At 44.7% G+C, this 12,979-nt stretch overlaps 1 protein-coding gene across 1 annotated transcript in view; it reads left to right on the top strand.

The window, feature by feature from the left end:
• Positions 1–12,979, top strand: part of HPSE (heparanase) — a 47,569-nt gene that overhangs the window by 6,454 nt on the left and 28,136 nt on the right. The window contains 1 exon segment of the mRNA XM_027544919.1: positions 10,997–11,142. Coding sequence (XP_027400720.1) covers positions 10,997–11,142 — 146 coding nt within the window.

Genomic DNA, 12,979 nt, shown 5'->3' with positions numbered 1-12,979 from the left:
AGTCCCAAATGGGACTTGTCTCCTCAAAGTGAGGAGTTTCCCAGCCCATGCAGCAAATGTTGTAGCCACGCGTTCTGGGAAACAAACTCACTCAGAAGGACAATGCAGATAGTGGAGTGCAGTTTATTACACCGGCGGGCCCCAGGCGGAGTCTCCTCTTAACCAAGGACCCTGACCAGTTTTTCTGAAAACCTTATATACCCTAAGTGTACATGCCAAACCCACCTCCCCAAATTCCCTGAAACTAGTCTGAACAAAGAAAAAGAAAGATAAAATCAAAGTTAACCCGTCATTCATATGCCTTAAGCCTAGGAAGTTAACAGGGGGCAATTAAGCCTGTGGTCATACCCCAATAAGCATAATAGAATTTATGATTCTATTTGGCTACACAGATAATTAGAGTATTCTTTTAGGCAATGTAGAGTCTAGATACGAGCCCCGGGGCTCTTCTATCCAAGGGGCCTGGTTTTCCAGTTGGTATGTCGCTTCCATAGATACTGGGCACATGGCTCAAAGTCCACAGTCCGGCCCAAGATGAAGTCCTGCTTTCAAGATGGAGCCTGTTCTGTCTGTTTCCTGCTTCAGTAGGATGGTTAAAGAAAGAAGGAGGAGGTGGAAAAGGTCATCAGGAGAAAAAGCTTACTTATTATCCTATAATAAAACTTTTATTTTTTTAATGTTTATTTATTTGGCTGCATAAGCACACAGGATTTTTAGTTGCTGCATGTGGGGGTCCAGCTCCCAGACCAAGGATGGAACACCAGCCCCTTACATTGTGAGTGAGTCTACCCCTTCCATTGTATCAGCCACTGGATCATCAGGAAAGTCCCAATAAAACTTTTAAAGGGTAGTTTTAGGTTCACAGCAAAATCGTGCCCTAGGTAAAGAAATTTCCCGTAATACAGTCATTTAAAATTTTTTAATGTTACATCAGTGATACCTGGGGGATTATTATAGTGACGTACAGAGCCTTAACAAAAAGCTCTCTCTCCAAGATAAGGCTGCAAAATGTGGCATTGCTTTATCAGCTGGAACTTTTTTCTCCTTTGAGGAAGACTGAGCCTGGTGTAGGCAGGTTCCCTGACCCCTGCCGGTGAGTGTAGGCTGATCCTGAGATAGGGCACTGCCAGACCCAGGTCATCTAGGCCATTCATCTGGGTCATGTGAGCCTCCAGAAAATGCCACACCTTTCACCCAACTCAAAACAACTGGGTGTCCTGCCATTACCAAACACCTACAGTCTGGCCTTCTGTTGTCATTGCTAATTCTAGTTATTTACTATGCAAATAGGGCTCAGAGGTAAAGAATCTGCCTGCAGTGAAGGAGACCTGGTTGATCCCTAGGTCAGCAAGATCCCTAGGGAAGGGAATAGCTACCCACTCCAGTATTCTTGCCTGGGTAATTCCATGGACAGAGGAGCCCGGAAGGCTACAGTCCATGGGGTCGCACAGAGTCAGACACGACTGAGTGACTAAGCAGCAGCAGCAGCAGCAGCACTGTGCAAATAAAAGCACATAGCCTAATGGTCGCACGACTGACACTGAGAGGAGCCTTGATTCCCAACTCTGTCAAAAATGGGTGGCTTGGTTTTTACAGGTTGCTTGGCAACTTCAACTTTAGAGTGGAACTTCTAAAACCTTCTTGTAGGATTGTGATGAGCATTTGATGAGATAATAAATAAGTACTTAGCATAATGTTTGACAGTGCTCAAATTTTAATTGCTTCTTTTGTTTGTTTTTTGTTTAATTGCTTTTTTGTTAATTGCTTCCTAGAAATTGATGAATATTTGCTAACCATTCATCAGTTCTCTGTGGATTTCTTTCGATGGTCATTAACCTCTATCAAGAATGTCCTGGTGGGAAGGAGTTCCCACTTTGAGCCCTTCCCCTTACTCATAGTGAGCTGATACTGGGCAGCCCCCAGTGCTGGTTGAGAGAAAGATTACTCTGGAGAAACACTGGGCTACAGGGCTCCATATGTGAGGACCCCAGGCCTAGAAGGGATGTGAGGAGTGGGGATGGGAGGATGTGATAGGGGAAGAGAGAATGGGAGGTGCCTTACTGCAAACAGAAAGACTAATAACCATTTACTGAAATGTGAGAACTTAAGTCCTTTTCTGCTATTGTGGCCAGCATATACCCTACCCCTCCCCTCCCCAAAGAAGAGCATTTGAGGATCCCTTCCTGGGGAAACAAGTCCAAAAAACCCCTGAAGTATGACTTTTGGGGTTCGGGTCTGATCATCCTGCAATCAAGCTAACCAATTCACAAGCAATACCCTCCCTCCCCGCCCCCCCACACGCCCTCGCCCCAGTCCCAGTCCCAAACACAACTTCCATCCTGTGATTTAGTGAATGGGATACCCTCTCCTCTTCTTAAATGCATCTCTTAATTTCTCATAGCACTCTTTCTTTCCCCACTGGTTTCCACCTTTTTGTTAAAGGCTGGAGGATAATGAAAACCAAAACAGTATAGAGTGCAATTAATAAAACTGTTTGCTTACAAAACACAGAGTATTGTTGTTCCCAAGGGCTCCAGGGCTGGCTCCCGTATGAGCTCCTACTCATCTTCCATGTCTACTCCCAGAGGCATCTGCAGGAATATCCATGCAATTCTCATCTGAGACCTTAAAGACCCCAGCTCAGGAGACATAAGCTCCTTCCCCTTCTCACCTAGGACAGAGCTTCTGAGTCTGAGCTTCTGGCAGGTCCATCTCCCCAGGAGGGTTTGCACAGTGCCCAAAGTGAACTTGTCATCTCAAAAAACAAAATATTTAGCTTCCATCTCAGAAAACAACCCAGGGCTTATCTGTCACAGGAGCAGAGAGTCACGTGGGCATTTTTGTATTTCATTTCCTCAAAAGTTAACTGCTTGGATGAAGAGCTGAGCAGATAAAAGCTGAAATACTAAGAAGGAAAGTATTATAAAAATAGCTGACACTCATTGCGCCGTCATCACAGGCCAGTCCCCGTTCTAAGCATCTCCTGGGTATTAGTTCATTTAGTCCTTGCTACAAAACTCTAAGGTCAGGACTATTATTATCCTCATTTTTAAAATGAAGAGGTTGAATCTTAGGGAGATTCAACAGCTTGCCCATGGTCAGCCAGCTATGAGATGAAGGAGCAGAATTTGAAACCAGATTCTAATTGCACAGACACGAGGACACAAAAGAAAGTAAAGCACTTTATATTTTTTTAAAGGCAGCAGAGGAGGGATGGGAGAAAAAGATCGTCTGGAAACAAACTGAGATAACTGATGGAAGGAATTGAGAATAGGAAACTCAAGGCCCATACCTCGATGGTACTTCAAAAAAGACCTCAGCAAATTCAGTCAGATGATTCTGGTTCCAGTTTCCCATAATGGCAAACAGATGTGTTTTGGGGTTTGTTTGTTTGTTTGTTTCCCACATTTGCAATTAGAGAACATGGAGTACATAGAACTTCAATGACAGTGAAAGAACAATCTAGAATCAGAAAGGAGCATCTTTTCAGTGTGTCCTCTTCCCGGAGGAAACTCATCAACAACCCAGGCAAAAACTTCCTAAGCCCGAAGATCTGGTTCTCAAAGACGGGAGGACAGAGACCAGCACAACTCAATGGAAATAGAATGTGGGCCTCATGTGCAAGCCTCGTAATATAATTTAAAGTTCTCTAGTTCAGTTGAGTTCAGTTCAGTTGCTCAGTCGTGTCTGACTCTTTGCAACCCCATGAATTGCAGCACACCAGGCCTCCCTGTTTATTACCAACTCCCGGAGTTCACCCAAACTTATGTCCATCAAGTCAGTGATGCCATCCAGCCATTTCATCCTCTGTTGTCCCCTTCTCCTCCTGCCCTCAATCCCTCCCAGCATCAGGGTCTTCTCCAATGAATCAAATCTTCACATGAGGTGGCCAAAGTATTGGAATTTCTTCTAGTAGCCATACTTAAAAAAGGTAAAAAGAAACAGGAAGAACTTATTTTAATATTGTATTTTGCTTAATACAAAAGTATCCAAATTATTATCATTCAACATACAATCAATACAAAATATTAATGAGATATTTTACACTGATTTTTGAACCAAGTCTTCAAAGAAATCTGGTGTATATTTTATATTCACAGCATGTCTCAGTTCAGACTAGCCACATTTCAAGGGTTACCGCATGTGGTTACCATCTTGGCAATGCAGCCACATTTCAATCAAGACACATATTAAGCACAGTTCACTAATTCAAGATAAAAATTAAAGTGCTGAGCCAGTGGTAGAAATCAGGAATGCTACAGAGAAAAAAACAGTGGTGGAACACAGTGACTATGCAGTAAAAATGCAGCTGTGTTTGCTTTTCAAAAGGATTTGAACTTTGGTTCCAGTGGTTAAGACTCCAAGCCCCCAATGCAGGGGGCCCAGGTTCCATCACTGATCAGGGAACTAGATCCCACATGCTTCATGGCATGACCAAAGAAATAAAACTGGTTTGCTTATTTTATTTCAGCAAAATACATCTCCTTTTGCCAATTTGACAAATACTTATTATTTGTAACTTTCAATAATCAGGTTCCTTTGTCTTCATTGACAAAGTTGCTTTTCATCTTGGGAAAAGCACTTATCAGCAATGCCAAATGCATGTTTGGACAACTGATGTTTTCTTCCCTCATGGCTCAGACAGTAAAGAATCCTCTGCAATGCAGGAGACTTGGGTTCCATCCCTGGGTTGGGAAGATCCCCTGGAGAAGGGAATGGCAACCCACTCTATTATTCTTGCCTGGAGAATTCCATGGACAGAGGAGCCTGGCAGGTTCGAGTCCACTGAGTCGCCAAGAGTCGGACACGACTGAGCGACTAACACTTCTGTGTGCCTGCTGCTGAAAGAAAGAACCACAGCCAGCAAAAAAACTGAGGGCAATCACAAGCCATAGGCTCATATGTTTTGACCCCTGAGACTCCCCTCTGGTTGAACAGTGCTCACTAAGCTCCCTTCCCTCCCAAACTATTCACCTTGCAGCCTGGAGCCCGTGCATGGTAACCCTGCTCCATCCTCCTTGGAGAAAATTCCTGCTTCTTCTTTCAGTTCAGTCGCTCAGTTGCATCCAACTCCTTGTGACCCCATGAATTGCAGCACGCCAGGCCTCCTTGTCCATCACCATCTCCCGGAGTTCACTCAAACTCATGTCCATCGAGTCGGTGATGCCATCCAGCCATCTCATCCTCTGTTGTCCCCTTCTCCTCCTGCCCCCAATCCCTCCCAGCATCAGAGTCTTTTCCAATGAGTCAACTCTTTGCATGAGGTGCCAAAGTACTGGAGTTTCAGCTTTAGCATCATTCCTTCCAAAGAAATCCCAGGGCTGATCTTCAGAATGGACTGGTTGGATCTCCTTGCAGTCCAAGGGACTCTCAAGAGTCTTCTCCAACACCACAGTTCAAAACCATCAATTCTTTGGTGCTCAGCTTTCTTCACAGTCCAACTCTCACATCCATACATGACCACTGGAAAAACCACAGCCTTGACTAGATGAACCTTGGTTGGCAAAGCAATGTCTCTGCTTTTGAATATGCTATCTAGGTTGGTCATAACTTTCCTTCCAAGGAGTAAGCGTCTTTTAATTTCATGGCTGCAGTTATCATCTGCAGTTTTGGAGCCCAAAAAAATAAAGTCTGACACTGTTTCCACTGTTTCCCCATCTATTTCCCATGAAGTGATGGGACCGGATGCCATGATCTTCATTTTCTGAATGTTGAGCTTTAAGCCAACTTTTTCACTCTCCTCTTTCACTTTCATCAAGAGGCTTTTGAGTTCCTCTTCACTTTCTGCCATAAGGGTGGTGTCATCTGCATATCTGAGGTTATTGATATAGTGGAATGCATTTTTTAAGTTTCATTTAATATAAGATCCATGGAATTTATACAGTCCATGGAATTCTCCAGGGCAGAATACTGGAATGGGTAGCCATTCGCTTCTCCAGGGGATCTTCCCAACCCAGGGATCAAACCCAGGTCTCCCGCATTGCAAGTGGATTCTACCACCTAAGCTACCAGGGAAGCCCAATATATGATCACTGACCTTCATTTACTGAGAAATCCAATAAATACCTTTCAATCCTTGTCTTACTTGTCTCTACTATGGGTTGAATGTCTGGATGGCCCCCCTACAGTTCCTATGTTGAAGTCCTCATCCCTGGTACTCAGTCTGTGACCTTATTTGGAAATAATGTCATTGCAGACACAATTGGGCTTCCCAGGTGGTGTGGTGGTAAAGAACCCACCTGCCAACACAGGAGACCTGGGTTGGATCCCTGGGTCTGGACAATCCCCTGGAGTAGGAAATGGCTACCCATTCCAGTATTCTTGCCTGGAGAATTCCATGGACAGAGGAGTCTGGTAAGGTCTCAAAGAGTCAGTCACAACCGAAGCAATTAAGCATGCACACACGCAGACACAATTAGTTAAGAACTGGTCATACTGGAATGGAGTAGGGCCCCATTCAGTATGACTGATGACCTTATAAAAAGGCAGGATTTGGAAACAGACACACACACACAGAGAACACCACGTGTACTTGGAGCTGTACTGCTCTGAGAAGCTTTCAGAAGCTGAAAGAAAGGCCTGCAGTAGATCCTCCCCCAGCACCTGCAGGGGGAGCATGGCCTTGCCAACATCTTGATTTCAGACTTCTTGCCTCCAGAGCTCTAAGATGACACAGGTCCATTGTTTAAGCCACCCAGTTTGTGGTGTTTTGCGACTACAGCCCTAGCAAACCAATTCAGTCTCCTAGAAGCATTTGCCCAGAGTGACAACTGAAACACTTTCTCATCCCTTCAGATTGGTGTCACGGCCATGTCTGGCGGTTTCCCCCACCACTCTAAGGTTCTTCACCACCTCTTCCTCGAGCTTGTCTCAGTGGTGCTGTTCCCTAGGCTTCTGACCTAGGCCCTCACCTTCTTTTTTATTATATTTATTTATTTATTTGGCTGTGCCGGGTCTTAGTTGCAGCATGCAGTATCTTTAGCTGTGGCATGCACACTCTTCAGGGTTGAACCCGGGCGCCCTGCATTGGGAGCACAGAGTCTTAGCCACTGGACACCAGGGAAATCCCGAGACCTTCTTTTTTCACTTTACATAATCTCCTGAGTGGTTTCATCTCATCACTTGAATTACTGTTCAGGCAGTGGTGTGTCAAGCAATGTTTCACAACTGGCTCTCTGAGGGGAGAGGAGACTGATTTATGGGGTTTTTTTTTTTCCGATTTCTGTAGTCTAAACACCCCCTCCATGGCTGATTTCAAACTGCCAACAGTTAAACACTGGTTCTCAAAACATAAAAGTTGGCTCTCACAAGCTGGTGCCAGCCAGTGCAGGGTGGCTCCCACGCACCTCCGCTTTTGTGTCAGAGATAAGCAACTTATTTTTACACATACAGTAAAATAAAAATACCTGCAGACGTTTCTTTCCACTAACGAACTGTTCCAGAAACGCGATACCTGCCAGAGCTTTCGCGTGTTCTTTGGTTATTTCCATGTCATTGTGGTGGTGGTGGTGATTATTTTCCTCCTTTCTTTTTTCCGTGTGTGATAGAAATACCGTACCTTTGTTCAGTTTTGTTTTTAGGACAAGCTCGCAGGTGTTTTAAATCTGGCTTTTGTCAGAGAGCATCAATATTGTTTCTCAAAACAAGAAAAGATTCCATTGCAAAGGAGACAGACAAAAAGGTCCTTGATACAATACTCTGAAACATGTGATTTCGTTTACTTGGCAGAAGTCATAGCACTGGGTTTTAATTTTGTTCAGGAAACAGTCTATGTCTGACCCCTCATGCCCTGTTGTCAGGCTGGACTCGACTCTTCATGCACTTGGGCATGCTTGCTGAGTCGCTTCAGTTGTGTCCGACTCATTGCAACCCTATGGCTGTAGCCCACCAGGCTCCTCAGTCTATGGGATTCCCCAGGCAAGAATACAAACCTTTATTAAGCACCAGCTGTGTGCCAGGTACTTGTCTAGGTTTCATCTGGGCGCTGAGGAGATTCTGATGATCCAGACAGAGTCCCTCCTTTCACAGAGCTTAGCTGGAGATGGGGGTGGGATAGATACTAAACCAAGGAAATGCAATAGAAAGCTAATTTCAGAGACTGCTGGATGCTCAGAAGAAAACAAAGGCAGGGTAATGTGGTTGAGAGTGACCTGAGGGGGTACAGCCACCACCTCCGGGAGCCAGGCTGTGGTGCTCCGACTTCAGAGGCAGGCAGTACACAGACGCCTGCCTTGAGACCCGACAGCTCCTGCTGGTACTCATGTTCCCTTCATTTCCCAGAGAGCGCCATTTCAATTGCTCTCCCATCTCAATTGCTTACAGACATCAGCCCCACAAATCTAAAAGAACTTCCTCTGTCACCACACACAACCAAAATGGAAATCAAGGACCAGTATCAGTGCCTGGCCAAAAAGCAGTGGGACGGGGCCAGCCCGAAGTGACTTTGCAGAAGTTCCTTGTATCCGGTTTAGGGCTGCAACTCTACCCGTGGGCTAGGGGTTCACTAATTCACACCAATGGTTCACATTAGTGGAACCACACTAGCCGAAGCACCAAAGATAAGCACAGGAGAACTGATGCTTTTGGTGCTGGAAAAGACTCTTGAGAGTCCCTTGGACTGCAAGGAGATCCAACCAGTCAATCCTAAAGGAAATTAGTCCTGAATATTCATTGGAAGGACTGATGCTGAAGCTGAAGCTCCAAAACTTTGGCTACCTGATGCAAAGAGGTGACTGATTGGAAAAGACCCTGATGCTGGGAAAGATTGAAGGCAGGAGGAGAAGGGGACGACAGAGGATGAATGGTTGGATGGAATCACTGACTTCATGGACCTGAGTTAGAATAAACTCCAAGAGATAGTGAAGGACAAAGAAGCCTGGTATGCTGCGATCCATGACGTTGCAAAGAGTTGGACATGACTGAGTGAACAACCACAAAAGGGTAACCGCACTAGTGGTTCACACTAAGCATTCACTGACTTTTAGACTGAGGGTTCACCTCCACTTTATGTGTCTTCTGAGCTCCAGACACACATGGCCAGGGGCCTGATGGAAATGGTTATTGGTGCACCACTGGTATCTTGCGACACTGAGCCCCATGCCTGCCTTCATCCCTGTCTCCAGTCTAATGCCTATTTATTTTTCATCTCATCAAATGATATTACCATCTTCCAAGATGCTTCCCAGGAGTAATCTTGGATTCTTCTCCAACATTCCATTAGATACTCAAGCTAGTATTTCTGGGTTTCCCAGGTAGCTCAGTGGTAAAGAATCTGCCTGCCAATGCATGAGGTGCAGTTTCAATTCCTGGGTGGGGAAGATCCCCTAGAGGAGGAAATGGCAACCCACTCCAGTATTGTTGCTGGGAAAATTCCATGGACAGAGGAGCTTAGTGGACTATAGTCTGTGGGGTCACAGGGTCAGACATGACTGAGCATGCATGCACACTAGTATTTCTATCTCCACTTGTGTCTTGAATTTATTCACCTTGCTTCATCCCTACTTTTGTTACCTGACCTCAGTCCATCACTTTTTTTCAATATTAACATGACCACAGTCTTGGTCCTTCTATTCAGTGATTTACACTGCAGCCTGGGATTCTTTTCTAAAACAAAAGTCTGATGCAGTCATTTCGTTGCTTTAAATCCTCCCATGGCCGCCATCTTATAAACCAGAACTCCTTCCAGGACATGGCAGCTCACCAGCCATCCATGATATGGTCCTGCCTGCCTCGCCAGTCTATCCTCTCCCACACCTCCCTGCCCCCAGTCTCTAGGCTCAAGCCACACCTTGAGCATCTTAAAAGAACTTGAAGTATTTTTGAGGGTCCCTGAACCTACGGTGGGTCCTGGCACAAGGAGATGAAGCACAGAGTGAAATTTGTTCAGAGATGTTATCAATGAGGAATTGATTGAAATCCCCAGCAGCACCAGAGAACTCAGGGAATGGTGGCATCTGCCAGGAAATCCTCAGAACCTCTTGAAAACAAATGGGAATGTTAGCTCGGACCAAGTAAGGATTCAGAAGAAAGTCGTTTCCACTTTGCTACGAAACCAAATGAAGCTAAACTGTAGGAAGGGGGAACAGGATGTCAAGAAATATTGGCAATTAGTTCTCTGGCATGATTTTCCAATTTGAAACAAACCCACATATAAACTAATTAACTGGGCCATTTTGTGAACACACAACATCAGGCCCATGTGTTTTAAGAGCTTTCCAGAGAGCATGGTGGCCAGGATCCCATATGTGAGGCTTCAGAAATACATGGAAGCTTGTTCCTGTTACCTGCGTCTTCTGTTTTCTTAGTATTGTTCACTAAGTATTCATGACATCTTCATCTTTCTGAGAGAATGGATTATAAATCATTTGAATTAGGTTCTATAACATTCTGTACTATTCTGAGCACCTAACAGGAGGATTTTTGGCTTGATGACGTATGCCTTTAGAATTGCTTGAATAGGAAGTGTCCTTGGTGGATAGGAATTAGAATCTTACACCATTCTAAGTCATTTGACTTATATTGAAAAGGATAGTTTTCCTTGGGGTGGAGGTGGAGGTTGGTGAGGGAGAGGAAAAGGACATAAGTCATTTATGAACTTCTCTGGGAACAGAAATTTTTGAGGACAATATATTTTTCAAAGAAACACAGAGTCATCTTTCCTGTAGTTTCCACTCTCTCATGTCTTTTCCTCCATCAGTCACAGAAGATTAAGAACTCTCTCAAAGTACTAAACACTATCCTGCTAGTCAGGTTGAAATATAAGCTCTTGGCTGAGTCAGCACTCCCAGGTGCTTTCAGATGCCTAGAAGAGCAGCCTTGCAATTAGGAAGATTCCAGTTGAGACAATGTCCCCGAGAAGTGATATGACTTCTCTCTCCAGTGCCCTTGCAGCTAGATGTTAGAAAATGGGTCCACCAAGAGAGAAGGGAGTCAATGTGTAGAAGTCATTGTCTTGGGGAAAAAAATAATTTTAATTTCTTGCTTGTCTTCATAACAGTTCTTCAAAGCTTCGTACCTTGGCCAGAGGTTTGGCTCCTGCATACCTAAGATTTGGTGGCAACAAGGGAGACTTTCTCATTTTTGACCCCAAGAAGGAACCAGCCTTTGAAGAGAGAAGTTACTGGCTATCTCAAAGCAACCAGGGTGAAGTTTTTTAGAGATTACCCATTTATTTGAATTCACTTGAGTCGGTCACGAGCATTCTCAGAGAAGAGCGGTTTGTCACATCATCAATTGATAAGAGATGAAGGGCTCCCAGTGGAACTGTGGGGATGCCTACACAAAAGGAGGAAGCAGTGGGCAGGTTTCCTCCTCTTGATGTTCTCAGGAATGTGAGACATGGGGGGCACAGGGAAGGTGCTGGACATGGCTTTAAGAGAGTTAGTGTTACTCACTTAGTCTTGTTGGACTCTTTGTGACTCTATTGACTGCAGCCCTCCAGGGGATCAGGGATCAAACCCAGGTCTGCAGCATTGCAGGAGAATTCTTTACCATCTGAGCCACCAGGGAAGCCCTTAGGAGAGTTAATTGTGCTGTAAACAGAACAAAGATTGTAGCTAAAGGGCAGAGTTGCCTAGAGGAACCTGTGGGGAGAAATGCACCAAAACAGAGAATATTCCCTGCTGAAGAGACAGCACTGATCGAAGCTCATTTATTCCAGAAAATGTGGATGAAAGGTGTAATAAGGGGATGTGGAGATATGCTCTGTGTCTAAGAATGGATTTTAAGGCTTGATTTGTTGGGCAGTGGTTCTCAGACTTTATTGACTATACACAGTCACCCAGGGGGAGTTTGAATATTTGAATTCCTGGGCGCCAACCTTAGATTACAACTTGAGCAAGCTCCTCCTTGTGATTCTAAATATTAGGAGTCTGTGGGCTTTATCTGAGAACTATGCTAAGGCACCACAAGGATTTGCCCTGTGTCTTTCATAAGTGCTATACAGACATCAAATGGAAGTTAAATTAGTATGTTAACAATTATTGAAACTACCATGTACATCTGAATTACAACAATGTATTATGTATATATTAATGAACAATATTTTGCTATTTTATATCTTACATTGTTTTGTGGTTAGGAAGTGTTTAGAACTGTTAATCAGTAACTGGGCCAAAGTCGATAGAATAGTACTTAGAAAAACTGAACAAAAGCCAGGAGGGTTTTCCTGGAATAACACATTGGAGTATGTTTAGACCTGGCCCTTTCTCCCCAGTCAGTCATATGCCTTTTGAAGTTCTCATAAGTTTACATAGGAGACTGTCCTTCGTTCATCAGTTTTCTTCATCCTGGTGGGGAGACAGGATCACTGGGATTATCCCAGTGCTTCTGAAACATCCTTTATGAGGGGCTTCCCTGGTACCTCAGACTGTAAAGAATCTGCCTGCAGTGCAGGAGACCCAGGTTTGATCCCTGGGTCAAGAAGATCCCCTGGAGAAGGGAATAGCTACCCACTCCAGTAGTTTTCATTCTGTCTGCCCTCTGATGGATGAGGATAAGAGTCTTATGGAAACTTCTTGATGGGAAGGACTGACTGTGGGGAAAACTGAGTCTTGATCTGATGGGCAGGGCCATGCTCAGTAAATCTTGAATCCAATTTTCTGCCAATGGCTGGGGCTGTGTTCCTTCCCTGTAGTTCAGCCTGAGGCCAAACTATGGTAGGGATAAAGATTAAAGGGAGGAGGAGAAGGGGACAACAGAGGGTGAAATGGTTGGATGGCATCACTGACTCAATGGACATGAGTTTGAGCAAGCTCCAGGAGATGATGAAGGATAGGGAAGCCTGGCATGCTGCAGTCCATGGAGTCTCTAAGAGTTGGACATGACTTAGCGACTAAACAACCCACTCCAGTATTCTTGCCTGGAGAATTCCTTGGACCAAGGAGCCTGGTGGGCTACAGTCCATGGGGTCACAGTGTCAGACCTGACTGAGCGACCAACGCTTTCTGAAACATCCTTTTTATGAACACAGGATGGATGA

The sequence above is a fragment of the Bos indicus x Bos taurus genome, chromosome 6, assembly GCF_003369695.1.
Source record: "Bos indicus x Bos taurus breed Angus x Brahman F1 hybrid chromosome 6, Bos_hybrid_MaternalHap_v2.0, whole genome shotgun sequence".
NCBI classification, from domain to species: domain Eukaryota; kingdom Metazoa; phylum Chordata; class Mammalia; order Artiodactyla; family Bovidae; genus Bos; species Bos indicus x Bos taurus.
Note: the sequence above shows the minus strand (reverse complement) of the source record. Positions and strands in the feature narration are given on the sequence as shown.